At 41.1% G+C, this 25841-nt stretch overlaps 1 protein-coding gene across 1 annotated transcript; it reads right to left on the bottom strand.

Annotated features, from left to right (window-relative positions):
* Positions 1 to 1815: 1815 nt before the first annotated feature.
* LOC149267114 (F-box only protein 6-like) lies at positions 1816 to 3074 on the bottom strand. The gene has a single exon (XM_089431418.1). It carries the CDS (start codon positions 3023 to 3025, stop codon positions 1817 to 1819), a length of 1209 nt encoding a protein of 402 aa, XP_089287544.1. The 5' UTR covers positions 3026 to 3074; the 3' UTR covers position 1816.
* Between the last annotated feature and the right edge of the window lie 22767 nt (positions 3075 to 25841).

The following is a 25841-nucleotide window of genomic DNA, read 5'->3' as shown; positions in this document are numbered from 1 at the left end:
TCCAAGTCAGCCAAGTCAGCCCTCCTTCAAATCTCCTCAACAAGTCAAAGTCAACAATAGTCAAATTTCCCTGAAATATGGTCAAATCTCTAAAAAACTCGGACCTGCAATGATGACCGAATTTCAGCCCTGTAACAGCCTCAAAAATTTCAGAAAATCTCACACGTGTGAGCAGAAACTAGGGAAAAAACTCAGATTTCTCTCTCCTTTGACTTTGCTTATTTTTCCTTTTCTTACAAGAAGTCCAAATGGGACTTTGACTAAAATACACTTCTTTGACTCATAATATATTTTCTTTTCTCAATTGACCCTTAGCCTTACATTATGTAAGACTGACACTAGTTACATTTTCAACATACTTTACCTATCCCTGGTCATATTTTGATGGTGCCTCTCTTTTTGAAGGAGATTGTGGGGGAGAGGTTGTTCTTCATATATCACACAACAATTCTTTCATGATGAAAAGTGGTTTGGGGCAAGGCACAAATAATTTTGAAGAGCTTATGAGTTTGAAGTTGATTTTGTTGTTTGCCATTGAAAAAAGAATTCGCCACATTCAGATCTTTGAGGACTCAAAGATAGTTATTAATTGGTTCAACAACCCAACAAGATGTTACACACACACTCAGCCCAATCCTGGAGGAAATCTATCTATTAAAACAATCATTTGATGAAATCTCTGTTTGCCATATTTACAGGGAAAAAAATGGGGCTGCTGATGCTTTGTCTAAGGAGGGTGCTTCACAGGTTATGGGCACATAGCACATCAACATCAAGGAGCGCATCAATGATCAGGAGCATGGATTCTATCACTGGCCCTTCATAGAGGGCACTCAGGTAGAGCAATGACAGTCCTTATCTATAGTTTTTGTAAAAAAATTGCAGGCTATATATGCTATATGTTCAACATAGATTACACTGTTATATGACAGAACTGTTATTACATTTTCTCACTATGTATTTATTTCGGAACACTTTTGTGGATGTATATTTGGGACAGTAATTCAGACTCCAAACACTGACAGGTATTTTTTGGTGAAGCCATATGTAGCTGGTTTTCTTGAGTGCTATTTGGCATACTCAGAATGTAATTTTCATAACTTTCTGAAGTTTTATATATATATATATATATATATAATCGTGTTATGAAGTTCATTCCTAAACCACGATGGGAAAAAGGGGATGAGTGGGCTGCTGCCACCCATTTTTGTAATAAAAAACTTTTAATCAGAAGTAAGTACATTTTTTAAAGATCAAAATCAAAATGTTGGTATCACTTTTGATGTGAGTAAGCTGTCTATATAAAAATTCCCTAAAATCTGTGATGTGAGTACGCTGTATGCATATAAATGCCCTAAAATCTCCTAAAATCAGTGATGTGAAAGCTGTATGCATATAAATGCTCTGAAAGAAATCATTGCAGTATGTTATATGTTATTACTCAATGCCGTTCAAAGTTTAAAATTCAAGCTATTAAAATATAACAATAACAAACTACTCACAAATTACAAAATAGGAAAATAAACATTTTGATTGAAACTAATAATGTAATAAAGTTGTGTTCATAACAGTTGTATGAATGTTTATCAAAATTCCTATCCTGATTTGAAGCACCAAAATGTCATGGATTTTAGACATTTTCAAGAGCCTGCCAACATAATATTACTAGATTACTAATAATGGTGAACTGTTAAATTCCTATGTACACCCAAGCCTTTCTATACATACAGAAAATCACTGTAAACTTTCAAGGGATGCAGATTTATTAAAAATATTCAACGTTGATGTGAAAGGCAAAAGAATGCGTACCACGGTTTTACTGAACCTTCATGTCAGGCTTTGGTTCAAAGACATTGGTAAAGTATCCATCTTCGAAATCTACGCTGGGAAGTTCAGTCCATGTCTTTTCTCTTATATTGTAAGTAATCATCTTCAGCGCTCTATCATATGGAAAGAATCTAAGGCAGACACAATCCTTAACTCCCAGGCACCTGATAGTTGGGGAGGGTCGCTCCGTAGGAAATCTGTTTACACTCTCACACAAGGATGAAGGCATTCTAACAGTTTCCTTCAACTTCAACTCCAACTTCAACTGCGATGATGAGGAGGAAGAGTTCACGTTCACCTTCTCAAACTCCCAGATGATGACCTGCTGTAGGTTTCCCCCTTGGAATGTGGTCACCACAACTAGGAGCTGCGACCCACACACAGCCAAGTAGGTCTTATTTCCTTGGCAAATCCTTAGAAATCTTGGCAAACTTGGCAAATCTTTAGAAATGGAGATCTCATCTGTCATGCTGAAACCCCTAATTTCCCAATTCCCACGACAGTGCCCCACGCAGTAGAAGAAACCGCTGCAGAAAACAAATTCACAGCGAGCAATAATATAGGAAAGAATCAAATCCGGCAGCCGATGCGGTGCAATCCCCCACGACTTCTTAGTAGAATCATAGATTTCGACTAATCCGCGGTTCATATTGTCCAAGCCCATCGCTACCACTTTGTAAGTCTCTGGGTGGTCACCCTCCCCTGCCACGATGACTCTTGTTTTGATTTTTCTTATGGATGTCATGGGAGGGAGTTCTATGAAAGATCTTGTCAGAGGATTGCAGACAGTAAAACATCCTGGAAGATCAGACAGTAAGAGCAAGCCTGCGGCAGTGGAATAAACTCCATGATTATCACCGACGAAGGAAAAGGAGATGGCAGAAGTTTTCTTCCATGTTCCTGTGTAGAAGCAGTAAGCAACCCCTAATTTTCCATTGTGCACAAGCAGCCATGGCATCCGGTTGGGAGGGGCCTGAGCCCATTGAGTCGTTATGAACTTCGCAGATGAAATTAGAGCATTCCATTGCTGACAGACACTCCGAAATCGACACAGACTTTCCACGGGCAACCATGTCAATATTTCCTCTAGGAGAGGCTCGGCCAACACAGGACACACCAAAGACTGGTTTGCCAACTCAGGACACACCAAAGACTGGTTTGCCAACTCAGGACACACCAAAGACTGGTTTGATTCCATTTCAACTATTTTGAATCCACGGCAAAGTGAAACCCAATAATTGTGTGTTTCATGTTTCAATCCCATTGAACAACTTATATAGGCCTTTCATTTCTATCTTAATTGTGAATTAATAATTTAAAATACCTAGTGTGTGAAACTAGTGTATATAAAGGTAATAGAAAGATTATCAACAAAAATGGGTGCCCATGTTTTTCATTATTAATAATTACTTATTTATTAATTTTTTAAAAAGATTCATTATTAATAATAAGTTATTTATTAATTTTTTAAAAAGATTGGTTATGGTGGGGACATGTAAATGAAATATATTATTATTTAATGTTAGGTGTTGTTTAATTATTATAAGTTTTGAAGGTGTTTTTGGTCGAATTTTGATTTTTGTTATTTAAATTGAGTTTTTTTAGTAGATTCATGACATTGAACAACTTGAGAGACATGCTTGATTTTGGAGCTTTCACAACTCAAACATAGGATTCCAACAAAATTCTTACCCAATTCAAACCAAAATAGACCAATTCAAGTCAAAATAAACCAAAAAATATGGGCGAACACCTCCAAAACATATATAACAGATAAACTCAATTTTAATTTTTTATATAAAACATGATTCATCATTAACCATCAAATAGTTAATCTTTGCCTTTAAATAGTTTTAAATAATGAAATTTTATAATTTTACATTAATTAAATTTGAAGTCACTCTATCACATCAAATATACTCGTTATTTACCAAGGGTTACCCAATACAATGGTCACCCAATTTTTAAATCATTAATGTTAAACATGTCAATATTTCCTCTACAAGATGCTGGGCCAATATTTCCATGGATAACCATGTCAATATTTCCATCGGCAACGTGTCAATATTTCCTCGACGAGATGCTCGGCCAACTCAGGACACACCAAAGACTAGTTTGATTTCATTTTAACCATTTTGAATCCAACGCAAAGTGAAACCCAATAATTGTGTGTTTTTCAACCTCATTGAACAATTTATATAGGCTTTTTATTTCCACCTTAATTTTGAATTAATAATTTAAAATTATTTAAAATACCGAGTGTTTGAAATTAGTGTATATAATGGTAATAGAGAGATTATCAACAAAAATCGGTTAGTGTTATTAGTCTCGGGATATTAATCATTATTAATAAGTTATTTATTAAGTTTTTAAAAAGCTTATGTTGTTATGGGGCACATGTAAATGAAATATATTATTATTTAATGCTAAGTGTTATTTAATTATTATAAGTTTCGGAGGTTTTTATGGGTAAAATTTTGATTTTTGTTATTTAAATTGGGTTTTTTAGTAGATTCATGACATTGAACAACTCGAGAGACATATCTGATTTTGGAGCGTTCACAACTCAAACTTAGGATTCCAACAAAATTCTTACCTAATTCAAACCAAAACAGACCAACTCAAGTCAAAATAAACCAAAAAATGTGCCGGGAAAACCTCCAAAACATATAATAGATAAACTCAACTTTAATTTTGTATATAGAACATGATTCATCGTTAACCATCAAATAGTTAGTCTTTGCCTTTAAATAATACTAAATAATGAAATTTTATAATTTTACATTAATTAAGTTTGAGGTCTTATTGTGAAGCTTTGACTCTATCACATCAAATATCCTCTGTATTTACCATGGGTTACCCAATACAATGGTCATGCAATTTTTAAATCATTAATGTTAAACATACCTATGGTCAAATCAATTACATATCAATAACCAAATCAAGGTTATATTAATTACACATTAATGATCAAACCAAACTTATCCCAGATTACCCCTTTTACCCATTGAAAAATAAATGTAAAGTTGAAATAGAATTTTTCCTGTGAAAATACTTTAAAGTTTGTAAAGTAATTTATAAAGAAAAGTATAATCTTGGTTTAAATTGTTTTATCTAGTTATTTTAATTTTATTCAAATTAAGTAGTTGAAGATTGTATATTAGTTAATTTAATATAACAAATTAATTGAACAATTCTATATTATTTAATTTAATCCATTTATTTGAGGATCAACATATACATGTCCACAGGTTGTAGAATAGAAAGTGAGTGTGCTATGTTAAGACACTCCTTGGTGAAAAGGTCATAAAAATCCACTCATGATAAGGCCTGGTGTAGCCTAGGCGGGGTGAGATATGTGGGTGATTCAATGACTTAGATGCTTGATAGTCATCTCAAGACTCACATGACCTAAAAAACAAATAAAAAAGAAGATCCACAAATACATATCATGTTTTAACATATATCATATTTTCATATTTATAAATAGTGAATTATATTTACAATAAAATGAAATATTTTCTTAGAAATGTCAAATCAACTAAGTCATAAGCATGGATGTATTTCTAAATTCTTGTTGTATGCTTCTCCTTATGTATTTCAAAGACACTTGCCTAACTTATTTACATGATTGAAGGTTGTCTTTGTTGGAAAATCAGAAAGGCAGAAAGATTTTCTTATGTTGATAATTACTTGTGATTTTCTTATGGTCTTATTAACTTTCTTGTGTTCTTCTTTTAGTTTAGTTCATTAAGCAATTACCAAAACCATAACACGAAGATCAAGGACACCAGATGTATGCGGACATCTAGGGAAAAACCCCTCTTTAGGGGAAAACCGAGTCAACTCTTCCTTCAATAGTTTCACGAGATAATCCAAGACTCTTTAATCTAGACTCAAACTTCCTCCAATCACCAAGTCAATCCTTCCCTTCTTCTGTAGATGATAACCTTCCAGCAATATCTTCGACCTAGAACAACATTAGTAGTAGCAGCGACACTTCGATCTAGTAGTAGTAACAACTTCAACCTTGATGCAGCAACGACTTCGACCTTGATGTAGCAGCAGCTTCAACCTAGCAACAACTTCGACCTTGATGCAGTAGCGGCTTCGACCTAGCAGCATAAATTTCGATCTTCCAGTAGTAGCCCAGTAAATTCACACGTGAGAGAGAGAGATGACCCAAAACTTAGATCTTGTAATCCTCCTTCTCCTTCTGAAATTTCGTACATCGTAGCTACTTCTGCTTGTATATTGAACTTGTGAGTGAGTGCTCCAAATGAATCAAATTGCATTGTCTATATAGCCTCTTGTGGAGTTCAAATTACCTTCATGTAGGCTGACTTGAACAAGTGAAGCCCGACACGGTATGGAGGTAAAAAATGACTTATTTAACTCAATAATAATTCTTTTTACATGATTCAAAAACCCAAGAAGGGTCTCATAAAATGGACAATGACTCAATATAAATCCTAAAAGTCCTCAATGAGGACTTTGACCTAAAACATGATGACCCAAGCATGAAACCCATACTTTAATAAGTCATAATAATAATAATTTATTTTTCTTTCTTTTGATAAATACATTTCATTATGACATAAATACAATTATGGAGATTGAACCTAGTTACATTCTTCAACACTTACTATTAACTAGGGAGGTATTCATAATGACATAATGACATATTACATTTTCCACATGTACCCATATAAGACAAATAGGCTAGAGATGATCCAGGTGGATATTGGTGGCCACCTGCCAAGTCCACCTGGACCCCCACCATTGTCCTTCTCAGCATTTTCAGTTTCCTTAATTGTAGCACAGTTTACTATTTTTAGCAGTTTTTCGGGTCCTGAACTTCCGGAGCCGTTTTGAGGCCCTAAACGACGTTTTTTGGGAAATCTGGGGGCAACATGGGTCTATAGACCAATGTTGCCCTTCCCAAAGTGGTAGTTCTCGGATAGATCTTTCTAACGAGCTATCGTACGCGTCAAACGGAGATCGTATGCCAAACTTACGACCCCGGAAATTGATGTACCAATTTACCCAAACGGGGCCCACAATTTGGCGTTTCATCTTCTAGGGTTAGGTTTCGGGATGTGAAGGGTTTTCCATTGTTTCTCAACAATAAATAGGCCTTCGAGCCTCATTGTAACACAGTTCAGAGGCATGTAGCCATCACATCTCTTCTCAGAGATAAGCTACCATCGCCCTAGCTAGTTTATTTCCATTTCTGTTTGTAAGCATATTTCAGTATTTTCCATTAATGAAATGAAGTATTATTTCCGCTGCATCTTTGTGTACATGGTTATCTCTGTAATTTGTTGCGTTCCTGTTTAAATCCGGATCAGTGGTATCAGAGCGGTCTGCTTTTTCTCTGTTTTTCTTTGCATGTCCCCAACAAGGTCGGGATATAAGGAGTTAGGGCTTGAACTGGTTGAACCTTTGCAAGACCAGCCTCGCAAATCCCGACGGCCTCCCATGGCGGACGAGAAGAAAGACGAGGGGGCAGGAGATCCCATCAAAATCTTGCTCGAAGAAGCGCTCGAGCGACAACGGAACGCGATGATGGACAGCTTTGCGCAGATCCTTCAGCGGCTACCCAGAAGCGGCGCATCGGCTTCCAGCAGCTCCTCTGGAAACGCCACACCCTTTAAGGTACAAGTTAATTTTGAAATCCCCATATTCGAGGGTCAGATAGATGCCGATGCCGTAGATAAATGGTTAAATCTGCTAGAGGGTTATTTTTCTGTTCATGAATTTTCGAGTCGGGAAAAGATTGTTTTTGCTCTTCTCAAAGCAGCCCCCCACGTCAAGGACTGGTGGGAAACCTACTGCGAGCAGAAGGATGAAAGTACTGGCTCACTATTTTCAGCCGCACCCACCTGGGATTCGTTCCGGGATGCCATCAAGGAGCAGTACTACCCTGTCGGAAGCTATGAGGATGAATACATAAAGTGGACCACGCTGCGGCAGGGAAGGGACCAAGACGTGCCGGAGTTCACCAATCTTTTCCATACCCTTCGCACAAAGTTGGGTATCAGGATTCGGAGCAACATTTGATACTCAAATACCGTGGCTGCCTGCACAAGTACATCCAGGAAGAAATACAGTTCCTAAACATCCCCTCGCTCGGCGCAGCATACCGGTATGCCGTCAAGGTCGAGCAGAAGTTTAAACAAAAGAAGCGAGACTTTGGATCTGCGAATCCAAAGCAGGGGAAAGGTGCCCCTAAACCACAGAACAAAGGACAAAGCCAAGGCGGGACAGCCCAAGACAACCAGCCGAAACTGCAAGCAAAGAGCAACGCCGCGAAGCCGAGAAAGGACACTGGAAAATGGTGCGAGTTCCATAAGAGCTCCACTCACAACACAAGTGAGTGTCGGGCCAAGCAGTCACTGGTGGCTGAGCTAAAGGTTTCAGAATCAGATGCATGTTCCGACTCTGAGTCAAAACCCGATAAGGGGTATGAAAAAGGGAAGCAGATCATTGATGCGGATCCCAGCGCCACTGTTGCTACCGCAAAGATCCAGAAAAATGAACCCGAAGATCCAGAGGAGGAGGAGCGTCTCTTCCACTCCCAGATGTGGGTAAAGGGCTCCCCGATACAGTTCATTGTTGATAGCGGGAGTCAAAAGAACCTCATTTCGGCAGAGGTCGTGAAGCGGTTGGGCTTACCGACCACAGCACATCCACAACCATACACCATTGGGTGGCTTCACCAAGGGCGCGATCTTCGCGTGAGCCAGCAGTGTCGCCTTCCATACAACATCAAGCCCTTCACGGATGAGGTATTGTGTGACATTGCTCCCCTTGAAGTTTGTGATGTATTACTAGGACAACCATACTTGTGGAAGCGACATGCTGTGTATGAATCAAGGCCCCGTGCTGTTATTATTACATTGGGAAATAAGTTGTTCAGGATACCAGAGGTAGCACCACCTGCCGCCATCTCTTTGGTTACTGCAAAACAATGCAGTAAGATCATTTCCAAAACCAGGAAATTTGTTTTCCTGATGATACGCCCTCAAGGGAAGAAGAAGACAGTGGCCGCGGCCTCCAAACGGGGTCCCTCTGCACGGCAGCTACAGATGGATAAGATTGTGGAGGAGTACGAAGACATCTTCACCTCCCCGGCAGGGGTTCCTCTGCACTGTCAAGTCAAGCACTCCATCGATCTGACCCCAGGTGCGCCGCTACCCAATGGACCAATTTATCGGCGCTCCGTTCTGGAGAACGATGAAATCAAGAGGCAGATTCAGGAGCTCCTGCAGAAAGGTCACATCCGTCCGAGTTCTTCGCCCTGTGGGAGCCCGATAGTGTTGGTACAGAAGAAGGATGGGACGTGGAGACTCTGTATTGACTATCGGGCGCTGAACAAGATCACTGTCCGTAATAGGTACCCGATCCCGCGGATTGATGACCTCCTAGACCAACTAAAGGGGGCGAAATATTTCAGCAAGATCGATCTGAAGTCAGGATATCACCAGGTACCAATTGAGCCCTCAGATGTGTGGAAGACTGCCTTCAAATCCAAGGAGGGCCTCTTCGAATGGTTGGTCATGCCTTTCGGATTGACGAATGCTCCTGCAACCTTTATGAGGCTAATGGATGACATCTTGCGGCCATTCACCAACTCCTTTGTAGTAGTATACTTGGATGACATTCTGATCTTCAGCCAGAGTTGGGAAGAGCACCTCCACCACATCCGACAGGTTCTCCAAACACTGCGGCAACAAAAGCTATGTGCCAATTTGGAGAAATGCACTTTTGGCATGACCGAGGTTCAGTATCTGGGATACATCATTGATGAACAGGGGGTGCATGTCGATCCAGCCAAGGTCCAAGTCATTCGGGATTGGCCCTCTCCAACCACTCTAACAGAGCTCCGCAGCTTTCTAGGTCTTGCCAACTTCTACCGCAGGTTTGTGTTGGGATTTTCTCATATTTCTTGGCCCTTGAGTCAAGTCACCAAGGGCGGGGCGAAAGCAAAATTCTTTTGGTTTGAATCTCAACAGAAGGCATTCAGGGAGTTGAAGGATCGCCTCTGCACGGCACCAGTGCTCGCGTTACCAGATTTACAACAACCATTTGAGGTCGAGACAGATGCCTCTGACTATGCTATTGGGGCAGTCCTTACTCAACATGGACATCCAGTGGCATATCACAGTGAAACACTTTCAGACACAGTCCGGAAGTACCCCACTTATGATAAAGAGATGTATTCCATTGTACAGGCCTGCCGACAATGGAAGCATTACATTTTGGGGAAGGAAACGGTCATCCACACAGACCACCGACCTCTGCAGTTCATACAGACCCAAGGGAAATTGCAGAATGATCGCCATCAGAAGTGGTCTACATACCTGCAACAGTTTCACTTGAATATCAAGTATAAAAAGGGAAGCACCAATAATGTTGCAGATTGCCTCAGTCGACCACCGATCATGGCGCTGACCACAGTGCTCAACTCTTGCGGGCACGAGACTTCTGATTGGCCACTTCTCTACAAAAGCGACCCAGAATTCGGCCACACATACCAGACACTCTTGGAGGGTCGGCAGGTTGCAGATTTTCACCTCCAGGATGCCCTATTATGCCACCTCGGTCACCTTTGTGTTCCTTCAAGCGAGCGTGCCAAGATGATTTGGGAAGCACACTACAGTCGGGCTGCTGGGCATTTCGGGGTCGAAAAAACAGTGGCAGTACTGCAAAACTATTTCTATTGGCCGAATCTTCGACAGGATGTTGGGAAGTACATCCGATCATGTACTGCTTGTGCCATTGCCAAACCGACCATTAAGAAGCAAGGCCTCTATACCCCGTTGCCTACCCCTAGTCGACCTTGGGAATCCATCTCCATGGATTACATGTCAGGCCTTCCTTCCACTAAGCATGGAAATGACTGTGTTTTTGTGGTCGTCGACAGGTTCTCAAAGATGGCCATTATGATGGCCTGCAAGAAGAATATCACAGCAGAAGCCACTGCTAAACTCTTCTTTGAACGAGTGTGGGTGCACTTTGGGATCCCACAGTCTATCATCTCAGATCGGGACAGTCGGTTTCTCAGCACCTTTTGGTCCAGTCTCTGGTCAATGCTGGACACCAAACTCACGAAGTCCACAGCCTTCCATCCTCAAACTGATGGCCAGACAGAGGTTGTCAATAGGATGATTGTGCACATTCTGCGCATGTATAACTCAAAGCATCCTCGCACCTGGGACGAGAGCCTCCCCTACGTTCAGCACAGCTACAACCGAGCTCTTCACAGCTCCACTGGCCATAGCCCTTTTCAGGTGGGTTTGGGATTCCAGCCACTATGCCCCATTGATGTGGCCATGCCACTTGCAGCTACTCACATGAATTCAGCTCATGTCCAGTCCGAAACAGATAAGGCCACCAGCTTCATTGAGCGCATCCAACATATTCGCCAGCAGGTCCATGACATCCTTGAGAAATCAAATGCCAAGTACAAGCAGCGACATGATCAACATCGGGTGCCACACAAGTTTCAGGTGGGCGACAAAGTCTGGTTGCATTTGCAAAAGGAACGCCTTACTGGAGCCTATCGGAAATTGAGACCACTCCGATATGGTCCTTACACCATTACTAAGGCTATGGGAGACAATGCATTTGAGCTCAGCATTCCCCCATTCCTTGGCCTGCACCCAGTGTTCAATGTGGACCGCCTTCGGCCATACTTTCCACCATTGCTAGACACATCCGACATTGCAGAACAGCTCAAACCCACAGAATTAAATCCAGATTGCATGGAACAAGCTGCAACTGATCGGATCATGGACACACAGATCAAGAACACTCGCCAACAGAATATCCAACTATATCGAGTTGTCAAAGCAGGCCAACTCCTTCAGCAGGGAAAGTGGCTCACCAGGGAACAAGTTCAGCAGAAGTTTCCTCATCTCATGGAGGAGCTCAACGCAATGGGGACCATTGCTTCCTAAGGGGGGAGGAATGATCCAGGTGGATATTGGTGGCCACCTGCCAAGTCCACCTGGACCCCCACCATTGTCCTTCTCAGCATTTTCAGTTTCCTTAATTGTAGCACAGTTTACTATTTTTAGCAGTTTTTCGGGTCCTGAACTTCCGGAGCCGTTTTGAGGCCCTAAACGACGTTTTTTGGGAAATCTGGGGGCAACATGGGTCTATAGACCTATGTTGCCCTTCCCAAAGTGGTAGTTCTCGGATAGATCTTTCTAACGAGCTATCGTACGCGTCAAACGGAGATCGTATGCCAAACTTACGACCCCGGGAAATTGATGTACCAATTTACCCAAACGGGGCCCACAATTTGGCGTTTCATCTTCTAGGGTTAGGTTTCGGGATGTGAAGGGTTTTCCATTGTTTCTCAACAATAAATAGGCCTTCGAGCCTCATTGTAACACAGTTCAGAGGCATGTAGCCATCACATCTCTTCTCAGAGATAAGCTACCATCGCCCTAGCTAGTTTATTTCCATTTCTGTTTGTAAGCATATTTCAGTATTTTCCATTAATGAAATGAAGTATTATTTCCGCTGCATCTTTGTGTACATGGTTATCTCTGTAATTTGTTGCGTTCCTGTTTAAATCCGGATCAAGAGACAACCTATCAAGACACAACACTATGATTCTAGAGTTGGGGGAAAGTCCAGCGCGACAACCACTTGGTGTTTCTCGACTGCATATTGATGCCAAGCTTGGTACTATGTGATGGTGTCTTTCTGGAAGAAAACTCTTGCCTCCATGGCATCTGGGTAGATGGTCTTGGAACCTGTATCAAACTCGTTCTGAAGCATGAGAAGCATGGTGTTGACCTTGACAGGACCATCGATGTACTCTTTCATGTAGTGTGCATTCAACTCCATGTCTTCCTTGGTTGCCTCTCGTCTCAGCTGCTCCATGTACTCATCGATCTCTAGCCGAACTTGGTTCTTGGGTTTAGCCTCGGTGAGGGAACCAATTGATGGGATCTTGTGCTTTCTCACCATGACATCCAAACTATTGTACAATTGTGCATATGAGGCTTATATGTTGTCGATGAATAGGGTGAGCTTCTCATAGTTCTGGATCAACATCTAGACCTTTTCTTTCTCCAACTCCGCCTGTGGCTTCATCTTCTTTACCAAGTCGAGCAGGGCCCCTTTATACCGTATTGTCCACTCTTGTACTCAGGCAATGGCAGCATGTATATTCTTGAGAGTTTGAGTAAACTCTTTGCTCCGCTGTTATAGGCCATGCACACGGACAACTGCTTTATGCATGGTGACAAATCCCTCATAGACCTTATACATGGTACCCTCAAGTGTTGATACTTCCTCAAGTATCACTTTTCTCATCTCACCCAATGCGGAAATTGCACTCTGCTCTCGAGGTTGTTTTGCCTCTTGCTTGGCAACTTGCAAGTTCTTTGCCAATTGTTCATTCTCGTCCAACAAGTACTTAACATTTGAGCTTGTTTCTCCTGCATAGGCCAAGCTGGCTTCAGCAAGGGAAGTTGGATGCTTCCTGGTGTCTGACATTATCACCCTTTCCTTGATGAATGCAGGTGATGCGTGATCATTTAGAAAGTGCTTCCTTCGCGCCTGTACAATCCTCTTCTGCAACTTGTCAAATGATAGATTGTACACATCCATGATCGGATCATCATCAAGGAGAACAATATCTCATTGCTCACTCAAGACTGGTTTTGGCACTAGGGGTGGAGAAGACTAAGAGATGACATTTGGTGCTCTCGGCATAAGGTCAATGTCTTCATTTTATGGCTCCTATTAAACTCCACGTTTTCCACTTCGATCAGTTGCTCAATATTTTGAGCAAGCTCCAAATCTTGCATTTGTTCCGTCTTCCTCAACTATTGGTTATTCCTACTTATCAACATATATGGGCATTGTTCCCTTTGTCATTATGCCTTGCTTTTCTTCTTCCTCCTGTTTCTGCTTCTATTCTCTTTCTCTCCTCCTCAGCTCTTGTTCTTCCTTCAACTTCTTTTTCGTCTCCTGCAACTTCAATCCTGCTTCCTACAACCTCTGCTTTTCTCTCTTCCTTCTCTCTGCTCTCTTTATCCATTGCTCCCTCTTTGATTTTATTGCCAAAGTTGCCTTCTCCAAGATAGGATCTGATTCCATATTGTATCTTTTCTCTGCCTCTGGGTTCTAAACAATCTTCCTCTTTCCCTTGTCCCACACTAGATTGTTTCTTATTGTTGTTGTTATTGTTGCTTCCTGAGTAGCCTTCCAAGTTGTTGTTATAATGACCGAATCATGGAGCTTGGAGGCATTGTAACAGTACCTCCAAGGGACCTCCTTGTGCCATTGAAATGTCCCATGGATCCATGGATAATACACCTTTGCACAATGGTCCTTGCAAATATCGTGGGGATCATTCAGATTAAAGTCTTTGGTGTCGAACTCGAATTTCAATATGTCCTTAGCTTCGACATCTACATATTTCAAGCTCTTAATCTCGTATAAGTGGAACATTACAATCAAGAACACTTGCTCCTCCAAAAATGTATATTCGCTCTATGCTATGGAGAAGCCAAGGCTCTTCACAATACTCCCAAGCCTTTTCTAAGCCTAAGCTTAGCCAAAAGCTTGGCTCCCAAAACCCTGTTCTATGAGTTATAAGGTTCTATTTATAACAAAGGGTGGGGTGACCTTTAACATTCCCCTATGTAAATCTACCCATGGGGAGTTTGCAAACAAGCAAATCTAAAAGATGGTGTGATGTTGAATGTATATATAACTAAGCGTTGATGCATGCATGTGAAACAAGTGCAGGAATCAATCAAATTGAAAGAAAACGAAGTATGTGAAGAGAGTCACCGCAACGATGACCCTTGGTGCAAAAATGAGAAAATACATGCGACACTTAGGAAAGACAATCTAAAACTTGAAACAACACTTGTACAAGCTAAAACAAGTTAAAACACCAGCATTTATTCAAAGAAACAAGTGAAACAACACTCTCTCAAGCTAAACAACGAAAGGTGACAAAATAGCAGCAAAAGACTAGAAAAGCAAAACTCACCTGGAAAAGCGATGACAATTCCATCGAAGGTTCCTTGATCTCCTCGGGAATTCCAGAGCTCTAAGATCGAATGTGAAAATGAGCTCTAGCAACGTCAATTAAATTGATTTGGTCCAGTTAAAGTTTATGATGTGAATGCCAAAAATCATGGAAAAGGCGACACTTGGCGACAATTTCCAAAATAATTCGAGTGCCTCCTCCGGGTAGCTAAAAATAGATTCCTATTTTAAGGATTATTTATTTATTTTTATTTTTATTTTTTTAATTTTAATTTTAATTTTAATTAATTTATTATTTATTATTTATTTTATTTTATTTTATTTTTTATTTTTTATTTTTTTATTTTTATTTTTATTTTTATTTTTTATTTATTTTTATTTTTTTTTCGGGAAAAATTGCCACACATTTCCCAAAAAGATTGCGCAATTTTAGGAAGGACTTCGCAAACATCTTGTTCATGATTGAGCTGTTTCTGAGCATAGTGGGTTCTGCGTAATTTCTGGGTCGAGTGGCTTTGGGCTTCTTCTCATGTCTGTGCAATTTCCCAGCTCAAGCTTGGTTGCCATCTAGTGTTGCACAATTCCTGAGCTCAAGGCTCAGTGGCAGTCAGGACTGCGCAATTCCCGAGAGCAAGGCCAATTACCCTCAAGAATTACACAGTTCTCTAAGGCAAGCTCGAAACTGTGAAAATACCAAGTGAAGAGATCGGCTTGTGTGTTACAAAATAAACCAAGTAAGCAAACACAAGCCAAGATGCAAAGGATGAGGCTCAATCAAAGAACAAGTACCTGGATCAGTCCAAGATGAGCTGTTGTGGTTTAGAATGGAGGCCCCAAAACGAAGTGTTAAAATTGGCAACTAGGGCCAAACTCCATGTGGGTCATATTATTAATGGAAGTTGATATTTTTCTTGGATCCCCCTCATCGAGAGGTGTAGGATTGATCAAAAGATCATTCGATTCCGATAAGTATTCATGGAGATATGAATTTATTTGTGTTATGGGACAATTCATCAAGGTCGGTCAGCGACCAAATAAACCCCACTTCTGCTCAACGTTTTAGTATAAATAGAGGCGGCCTTCAAGTCATTTCAACACACTTGGGATCTCTTCCTCTCTACTTGTCTTTGGGTTTTAGCAGGAGGAGAGATCCTAAGGAATAACGCTGCCCTACTCTAGAGGGCAGAAGATGGAACTATCGGGAACTGCCGGAACTGCCAGGAATAGCCAGAATTGCCGGAACTGCAGGGAATAGCCGGAACTGTCAAGAAAAGCCAGAACTGCCGGAATTTTCGGAACTGTCAGGAATAGTCGGATTTGCCAGAAACTTCCAGAACTACCGGGAATAGCCGAAATTGCCGAAACTGTCGGAAATGTCGGGAATAGCCGAAATTGTTGGAACTGTCAGAATTGTCGGGAATAGCCGGAACTGTCGGGAAAAGCTGGAACTGTCGGAATTGTTGGAACTGCCGGGAATAGCCAGAATTGCCGGAACTGTCGAGAACTATTGGAACTGCCAAGAATAGCTGGAATTGCCAAAACTGTCGGAACTGCCGGGAATAGTCAGAACTACCAGGAATAGCCGGAATTTCTAAAACTGTCGAAATTTTAGGGAACTGCCAGAACAGATAGGAAAGCTGACACAGAGGGCAGAAGTCGAAACTGCCAAGAACAACCAGAATTGCCGGAACTGTCGGGAATAGCCGAAATTGTCGGAACTGTTGGAATTGCCGGGAACAGTTGGAATTGCCAGAACTACCAGGAACAACTGTAATTGCTGGAATTGTCGGAATTGTCGGGAACAACTGAAACTTCCGGAATAGCCAGAGCATTTGTCTCCAAAGGAGAGAAGCATGCAAGGGACAACTAACTAACATTGGGGCAGTTGTATGGTACTTAGCAGCAAATACACAAAGCATGCAATGTTACAACTAGCATGCAAGGGACAACTAGCATGCAACAACAAGCATGCAAAGGACAACAAGCATGCTAGGGACAACAAGCAAGCAAGATGCAACCATCACATAGGCTAGTATGACAACATGGTGCAACAATGGCACATATACCAGTACAATGATGGGTACAATCATGATTAATGAAGCATGATGAGATGCAACATAGTGATGATGGGTGCAACATGGTGCACCACGGTGAGGTGCAACATGATGACGAAATGCAGCACAATGATAGGTGAAGGAGTCACCTTAGAGAATCAGTTGAAGCAGCATGTCTTCAACTGATCTCATGTATCATCTTCTTAGAGATGATCTATGCTCTTATCTAGATAAGCAAAACGTTGAACTATGTTGTAAATGTACTATCTCTCTCTCTCTGTTGAACTATTGAAGAACATATAAGAATAATTGATCAAGGGTTTTCCCACATTGGGGTTTGTCCTTGGCTAGTGCCACATCTTGTGTCCTCTTGTCTTGGCTTGTCTTCTGCGATTTATGTTTATGTTCTATCTGCAGTTTACTTTAATGATGATGCGATTTCTAATCTAGAAAAGATATTGAGCTAACTGTGAAAATTGAAATAAATTGCTCTAAGCATAGAACATACCTAAAATTAACATGATATCGGAGCTAAGGTGAAGGCAATGCCCAAGCAAGATTTAAAGAGAAATCATCGAAGACAGTTGGGAAAGGAAAAAAGGATCAATGGATTCCTCATCCCTCTTCAAATTCAACAAGGGTGAAGTCGAAGCAGAGAATATTATTAGAATGGCGCAGCAGAAGTTTCTGATGGCCTACATAAAGATCACTTCAATGGGAAGTTCAGATCTAATGGTGGAAGGAAAGGAAGATTCCTTGGTTGGAATAAGTTCAGCCATTATGCAAAGGAGTGTCTGAGGTAGGGACACATCACTTGATGATGATAACAATCATTCCAGGGAAATATTTAATGATCAGAGGAATGACAGGTAATGCAGGTCATCAAGGAAACAATTGACTCTTCAGAGAAAGCAAGGAACCCCAGGTATGAAGAATCAAATGTTGTTTCTGATAAGATAAAGAAGCATTATCTTGTATTGGCCCTCCTTCAGATTCTTTGGGAATCTGGCTTATTGATCGTAGTGCTTCAAGGCACCTCATTAGATAGAAGGGTGCTCTCTCGAATTTGGTAGAGACGGAAACAATCGTGGGATTATACTTGGAGTCGATGCCACCTATCCCGGAAAGGGTGTAGGGAATATTACCCCTCAATTGAATGAGGGTAACTTGATTCATTTACAGAATCTTTTATCTACCTGATCGCAAGAAGAACTTGGTGTCCATTTTAGCAATGGAAGTCAAAGGTTACAAGGTGGCACTCATCGATGGAAGGGTACATGTTAAAAAACAGAATTTTCAAAGATGCTTTTTCTCATGGGTTCAGGGTTGGAAATTTGTAGCAAGTCGCAGGATGGTCAATTGGGGATCATGTCAATTGACATATCGCATCTATAACAATGGAGGTCTACCTATGGGGCCCTACTCGATGTGAGTCAGATGATGATAGGGATGCCTGAATTCAAGAAGAGCATGAAGGTACATGTTTGAGATGTACCAAAGGAAAATCTTATAAGGGGACCATTCTCCTCATGCAATAGGTCCACAGGTTTGGAACAAGCCGAGGGGTTTGAGATTAATGATCAGGAATCTCACGTATGTAGGTGGAAGAAATCCATCTATGGCTTGAAGAAAAACTCCACGGGCATAGTATGAGAGGATTGATAGTTGTCAAATGAAGCTAAGATTCACTAAGAGTGAAGCCGATCCAAACCATTGTTTGAAGGTTGTGGATGATAGACCTCTCATACCAACACCTTATGAGGATGACCTATTTATGACAGGTGCAGACCCTCTCATTTGCAGAAGTAAGAGGGAGTTGGATTCCAGATGTGGAATGATAAACTGCAAGCTTGTGACTACCTTGAGGATCTTAACTTTCAGAGATTATATGGTAGTGATGTCAGACCAGATTTGGGAAATGCCTCTGAGTTTCAACTCATTCGCGTTGATGTTCTTGGTGAAATTCCGTCTGAATATATGTTTTGCAGTTAGCATGGTGAGCTCATATTTGGTTGAGCCTCACTGGATTGGTGCCAAGAATCTTCTGAGATATCTTCGGGGCATAATATCTCATGGATTGAGATACACTCTTGAAAATATGAAACTGCATCATTATTCGAATGTTGACTGGGCAGGCAGTGTGGAGGATCACTAGAGCACTTCTCAGTGCTAGTTCTCTTTGGATTCTGCTTCAATATCATGGATGAGAAGGAAGAAAAAGTTGGTTGCTATAAGCACCGCCGAGATCGAATACATAGCTACGAGTATGATCTCATGTGAAGCTGCATGGTTGCAGAAGCTCTTAAGTGAGTTGTTTGTACACATGATGAATACCACTGTGATTCTTTGTGACAACTAGAGGGGGGATTCGATTATTGAGGAATCATGTATTTGATGATTGATCCAGCAGATAGACATCAGATACTTCCTTATCTGAGATATGGTAAGTCAATGAGCGAGGAGGTTCCATCACATTGAGATTAATGTACAGGTCACAGACATTTTGTCAAAGCCCAGGGGAAAGGTCAAATCTATGACTTTCCCGAACGACTTGGAGTCATTGAGAGACCTTCTTATAAGGGTCTTGCATGTTGCATGCATTAAGCTTTGGGAGCTCTCGGGGGCTTGGGGTACTTACTGGAGCAACATACGACCACAGGGCGACTCACCCTCCCTTGGTGGTGTTATCACAAAATCACTACTAAGGGCTGCAACCAAGTAAGATTTTATGTAACTCTTTCAACCAGACTTTAGACTAGGAATTAGCCTTCCTAGTCAGAGAGGGCTCTCTCACAGACTTATAATAGAAATCAATCACAACAAAAGATGGCTAACTCTTCACTCATTCATGAGAACAACAGCTGGTTGAACACATATCAAATTGGTCTTCATTGGGCTATGGAGTATTACACATTTAATAAACAAAAGCACAATCATTTCATGGAAGTCAAGGCTCTTTGCATTAGATGTTCAAACATATTTCACACAAACCACAACTTTCCAAACATACAGGAAGTCAGAGCATTAGAAATGAATTCTGAGTGATTATGTTATAACAAGGCTGTACAAGAACATATAAGATAAAACACCACCATCATATTTGAACAAAATAATCCATTGAGAATCTTGAGAAGAAATAACCACTGTTTTACTATTACTGTAACAAGTCTTACATTGGCCCAAATAACTCTGTTTTTGTATAAAATGTCCAACCTTTTTTACATCAGAGTCATTTCTATATATAGGAAAACCAAAATACAACTACTTGAGACTCCTCAACAAGCATGAAGGGAGCTCGAAATCCTATCATTAATTGCCTTATCCATATCTAAACAAACTAATTAATTACAAAGGTATTGCGCTGTGAAAACAGAGAGTTCCATTCCCATTGAAACTCCAAGTCTATCTCCTCGTGTGCATTGATGCTTTCTTGAAATTTGACACCTGTATCACTTCAATAATAGCCAAGACATGCTGGAAGAACATTCACTGAATGAGCAGCTTCGGATACTTGATATGTGGATGACTCATCAACTGATAAGGATCTGTGCCCTATGTTCACGGTCTCTGCCTCCCATTAGTCTTCATGCATTAAAAGAGTATGCTCTGAGCCATTTAATCTTCTAATAATCACGCATGATGCAAGAAACCTTATGATCTGGGCACCTTATAAACTGAACAGGTGTACCATTCAAAATCTCGGTAACCCTACCAGAACCCTAATATTTCGGCTATAAAGTAACTTTAGGAAGACTTTAACAAAAGACAAAAATTTCACCTTTTCCTTACATACTCACACCTGTCACCTTTTGAATGCTTAGATAGCCTTGTATAATCTCCATGCTGGCCTCGAGTCATTCCTTTTAAGATTTGCTGACCTCAGCATCAATTTCATTTTTTTCACATAAACAGTCATCTACAGCAGTTCCGTAGCGCGCTACGAAACTGCTGTAGGTAATCAAAACTAAGCATATGAACCTTAAAGCAATAATGACTTAACTCCGTGATTTCTTCAGCTATTTTACACAGGTGTAAGAACTTCAAAAAGTTTCAAAACGATGACAGCCAAAATTTACCAAAACTTGGAAGGCAAATTTCCTCTTGGATTAATCAGCTAGTTTGCCTAGCTTCCTCTTTAAACTGCTAACTTCTTCCTTTAAAACCTTGTTTTCTGCTCTTAAGCTTGTGTTCATTTGTTTCATGAGTTTTGCCTGCTTCAGAGCTGGCACTGTCCACAAATATGCATCAGATACTGAGTCAGTTTGACTCATTAAACTTGTTCTGCCTTTTATTACAGCCTTTTTATAATTTGCATATCTTACTGCCCTTTCCTTAGAAACATTTTTAATCTGAGGTATTTCTTCTTGTGTTGTTCCTGCTTGTTTCTTGATAGCAATAACATTTCCACCTTGACTGATGATAACCCTATTACCCTTGTTCTTACTTTTGGCTGCTTGAACTGTTCTGGTCAAAACCTCAAGTACATCTGTCCTAGGCACTTCTAAAGGTGCCTTCTCTTTCTGCGCTTTCTCCACTTCTTTGATTTGCCTTCTTGTGACTGGTCTACGTGGCTTGAAAGCATATTCTTTACTAGGCTCTTCAAATTTCAACCTTTTTGAAGCCCTTGATTTTTTAGAACTTTCGGGTGAAGATTGAGTGAGGTCAATATGCATTGGCTGCACCGGGTGATCTTGCTCAAATTCTATTGGTTCAATCTGTATTGGCTGATCTTGCTCAAGTTCAATGGCTTCAAGTAAGTCATTTAAACTGCCCTTTGAAATAGGGCTCTCTTCTACAGTAATTGACTTACCCTTTTCCTTGTTTAGTTGACCTCTGGTTTTCACCCTTGAAAACTTTTCAACTTCACTTGGTTTAGCTTTATCCTTCTTTTTCTGGATCTTCTGCTTTGATGACTGAGGTGTCTCCTTAGATGATGGCTTAGGAGTTTCCTTCGCTGATGATTTAGGTGTCTCTTTTGCTGCCACAGACTTCTCTGATTTCCTTAACTTGGTTTTAGGCTTCTTTTGGTCTGTCACTTCTCTTCTGAGCTCAGCCAGAGTGGGTTCTTCACTCCTTTCTTCCCTTTCCCTCACAGGCAATGGAGTGAGGCCTGTTTTGCTTGGGAAGCCGGCCATAAACACAAATGAATCCCAATCTCTGCCAATCTTTTGTAAACCATCCAACACCAGCAACTTCACTAAACCATGATGAAACAAGGACGTTTCACAACCATCTTTCTTTAACTGTATTTTATCACACATTTTACTAATGCTCCTGAACAAATAGAAAGGTATGTCTATTGAAACCTTACCTGTGAAATGTAACAAAAGTTTGAAGTGGTAGGAGTAAACTTTATTGTACCTTCCCTCGCATGTCAGGTATTTCTGGATGCATGTGAGGAGCATAGCATAATGTTCCTTTATGTAACTCCTTGGCACCGCTTTGGTGAGGTCCTCATTTACATAAGGTTCCTTCAAAAACTCTTTACAGGGACTCATGTCGAACTTGAAGTTTTTGAACCATTCTTGACCACCCCTCGGAATTTCAGTGACAATGGAAATAGCTTCAGGAGACACCGAAAACTCTAACATTGACACCTTTGAATTCAGTCCAGTAAAATTCAATGCGAAAGCCTTCGTTACCTCTGCATGTCCTCCCTTCAATTTCTCGCAGAACCTCCAGCAACCAGCATTCTGAAAGGCTCTTGCTACACCTTCATCCCTGAGAGTAACATCTAACCCCTCCGGCTCTGTCCTCAAACACTTACCAGATCGATGTTCCCTCTTTTCCATCTTGCTTCGGATATTTTCACACAGGAAACTAATGGCAGCTATAGCGCGAAAACAAACTCGACTTTGGAGTGCAGGCTCGCTTGCAATGATCCCTTTAAATAAGAACTTGGGCTTCTCATACAGCAAACATGTTTACACATTATGAAAACCCATTATGATATAACCATCCCTTGTAAAATCCCTTAAGCTGACATTCATATGCATGACTCTGGACCTTATGGCGGAATGATGATTTATCATGACCTGGAGAGGACGTGAACTGACAAACATGAACGGACCTATGACTCACCTCTCTCGGATTTGACATTCAAAGGAAGAGCGCTACAAAAACCCTGAAACCCCGATTTCGTAGCGCGGACAGTTCAAACTTAACAAGATGCGCTACTAAATGGCTGATAAACAGAACGCTGCGAAAAGACGGAAACATCATTGCGCAGCTAAATTGACCAATCAGACATGCGCTGCGAAACTGCGCAAAGTACTAATGACATGACATGCTTTAACTAACAATGATGGAGGGTATCTAACGATTTTTTCCTTACACGAACTCACATCAATACCTTTTGAAATTCAAATTTCAAATTGACATACACCTATAAACCTATTCACAAAACTGAAAACCTTTATATGAAACTTATGGACAACATTACATACATGAACTATAGTTCTAAGTGATAACAGGTGGTGCGCTATGTACAAGATTACATGTTCAACCTTCCCCTATGATACCCCATGGCGATTTTGGAACATGATGATTAGTTCTCTTGTGAGCCAGGATGATTAGTTCTCTCGAGGCAACTGTGGAATAGAATGATTAGTTCTCGTGTGGGCTGGGATGCTTAGTTCTCACGTGGCAACTGTGAAACAGGATGATTAGTTCTCCTGTGCGTTGGGATGATTAGTTCTCCCATGGTGACTGTGGGGCAGGATGATTCGTTCTCCTGTGGAAAGGATGATTAGTTCTCTTGTCGAGGCATCCTACCCATGCAGTATGGGACTCATGGGAAGTACCTCTCATTTGATCAATGAGCAAGGAAATAGGGTTAGGGACCATAGTAGTACTATCGATGGACACATTGATGTATCTACCGTACTCCCTATGCTAGGATGACCTCCATTGTTCTGGGATCAGTATGAGTGGTTTGAGACACTCTCTTGTGATATTCACCTGGGATCAATAAAACTGACTTTGGGCCAGTAAGAGTGATGTGACACACTCTCTTCAGATGAAACTGACTTCGGGTAAGTAGAGAATGGTATGATACATTGTCGATCAATTCTTCTTCTTCATGGTTCAACATGTTGGAAAATACTAAGAGGGGGGATGAATCAGTATTTCTTTTTCCCACTATTGTTTTACCAGTTAAAACATATATATTCAGAACACAATATGAACAACAAGAATAAATGCTTTTATTAATATAACTGTGCAGTAAAATAAATACAATATATAGATGGTCACAATCGGTTGCCAAGCTCCAACTTGGACTTTGGTGAGGCTCCAACCTCCAGAGCACCAACTCTATTTTCCCAAGACACCAATCTTGGACTTAAGAGCACCAACTCCCAAGGACTTCAATCCTTCCTGCTTTTGAGGCACTAACCCCAAGGACTCCAATCCAATCTCACTTCTGAGGCACCAGCCTCAAGGACTCCCATCCTTCTCACTTTTAAGGCTCCAACCCCAAGGACTCCAATCCTTATGCTCTCAAAACTCTTCTCTGCTGAGTTCTGTCTATTTACAGCTTCACTGTAGTCTCCAAACTATAGTATCTATGACAACCATGTCTTCTTATGGATGAGTGTTCACAGCTCTGCACACTGCCCACGCATAGTCTCCAATAGCCTTTTCTGCTGCCTCTATAACCTCCGCTGCTTCTGCAGCCTCTACAGCCTCTGCTGCTTTTACTACCTCACACTCTGGTTCTTCATCCCCACAGCAGCTCCAACAGTGTTCAACAGCCGCAGCAGTGTTCACTAGCAAATTCAAACAATGCTCCACCACCTCTGCTGCTTCTGCTACCTCATATTCTGTTTTGTTTGCAACAACCATCACTCACATGCAGTCCTCTGTTTACTGTTTTATGCATACCTGTCTTTTTCCATTCGTTTCCTCTTTCTCGCTGGCTCTTCGGCTTCCTTCTCGCCTGCTTTAGCTTCCTCACTTGTTGGATTGTTTGTTGCTGTAGCTTCCTCTGTCCATTCGTTTTCATAGGACACGTTGAATCAATGAGCAAGGATTGAGTCATCCGTAGAGAACACAAGTTCAAAAACTTGTAACAGTGCTGCTTTGCCAATGATTATGGGCATACACAGGGATGGCATTTTTTAACGGACAGCCACGTCCTTATCATAATCATAATCGCCATGATTTGGTCTCCCGCACTATCAGGACTGTTCCTCACAGTATTTTCGCCTCCACACTTAAGAATCAGAGCCACCCTTTTTATCAACGCTTTTATGTCTATCGGAAGCCACCGCCCAACCGTGTCCACACATACAATCAACACAAGCATTTCAATATATGTCTTAAGGCTTAAACCCACAGCCACATATAATATATGGGAAACATTATAAAACCCCTTTATAAATATTTCGGTCACATATACATTACTACACATGAACCCATGTAATTCTGCTCAATATGAACATTCGCGGATTTCAAATCTTATCCGCCCACCTTTATAATTATCGGCAGGTCCGGATTTCGGCGATCCCAATTAATCCCTTAACTCCGACCTCCGACACCCTTGCAGACCCAATATGCCGATAACTTCCCTTCCTAAAATGACTTCGGGTCCGGGATGTCGGGGTTATCGCAGCCTCTTGCGATGCGATAGTTCTGCGGACCCGACGACCCTCTATACTCTGCTTCTTAATGATTTCTGGTCCGGCTTTTCGGCAGGTTCGCATCGACAGTTTTGTAATACAAAGGGTCTGCGGACCCGACGCTCCTTTAGGTTCTGTTTTATAATATTTCGGCTCCAATTATCAGCGATGTCACATATTGCTTCCTCCAAAATGATACAAGTCCTCCGCGGACCCGAGATGCTTTCTATTTTGCTTGATAAGGGTTTCGGCTCCGGGTCCTTCGGCGATTTTGTTGATCGCTACCTCCGAAATGGTACAAGTCCTCCAC

This window comes from Pinus tabuliformis, chromosome 6, assembly GCF_031772625.1.
Source record: "Pinus tabuliformis cultivar Carrire ecotype Pingquan chromosome 6, CPIR1, whole genome shotgun sequence".
NCBI lineage: Eukaryota > Viridiplantae > Streptophyta > Pinopsida > Pinales > Pinaceae > Pinus > Pinus tabuliformis.
Note: the sequence above shows the minus strand (reverse complement) of the source record. Positions and strands in the feature narration are given on the sequence as shown.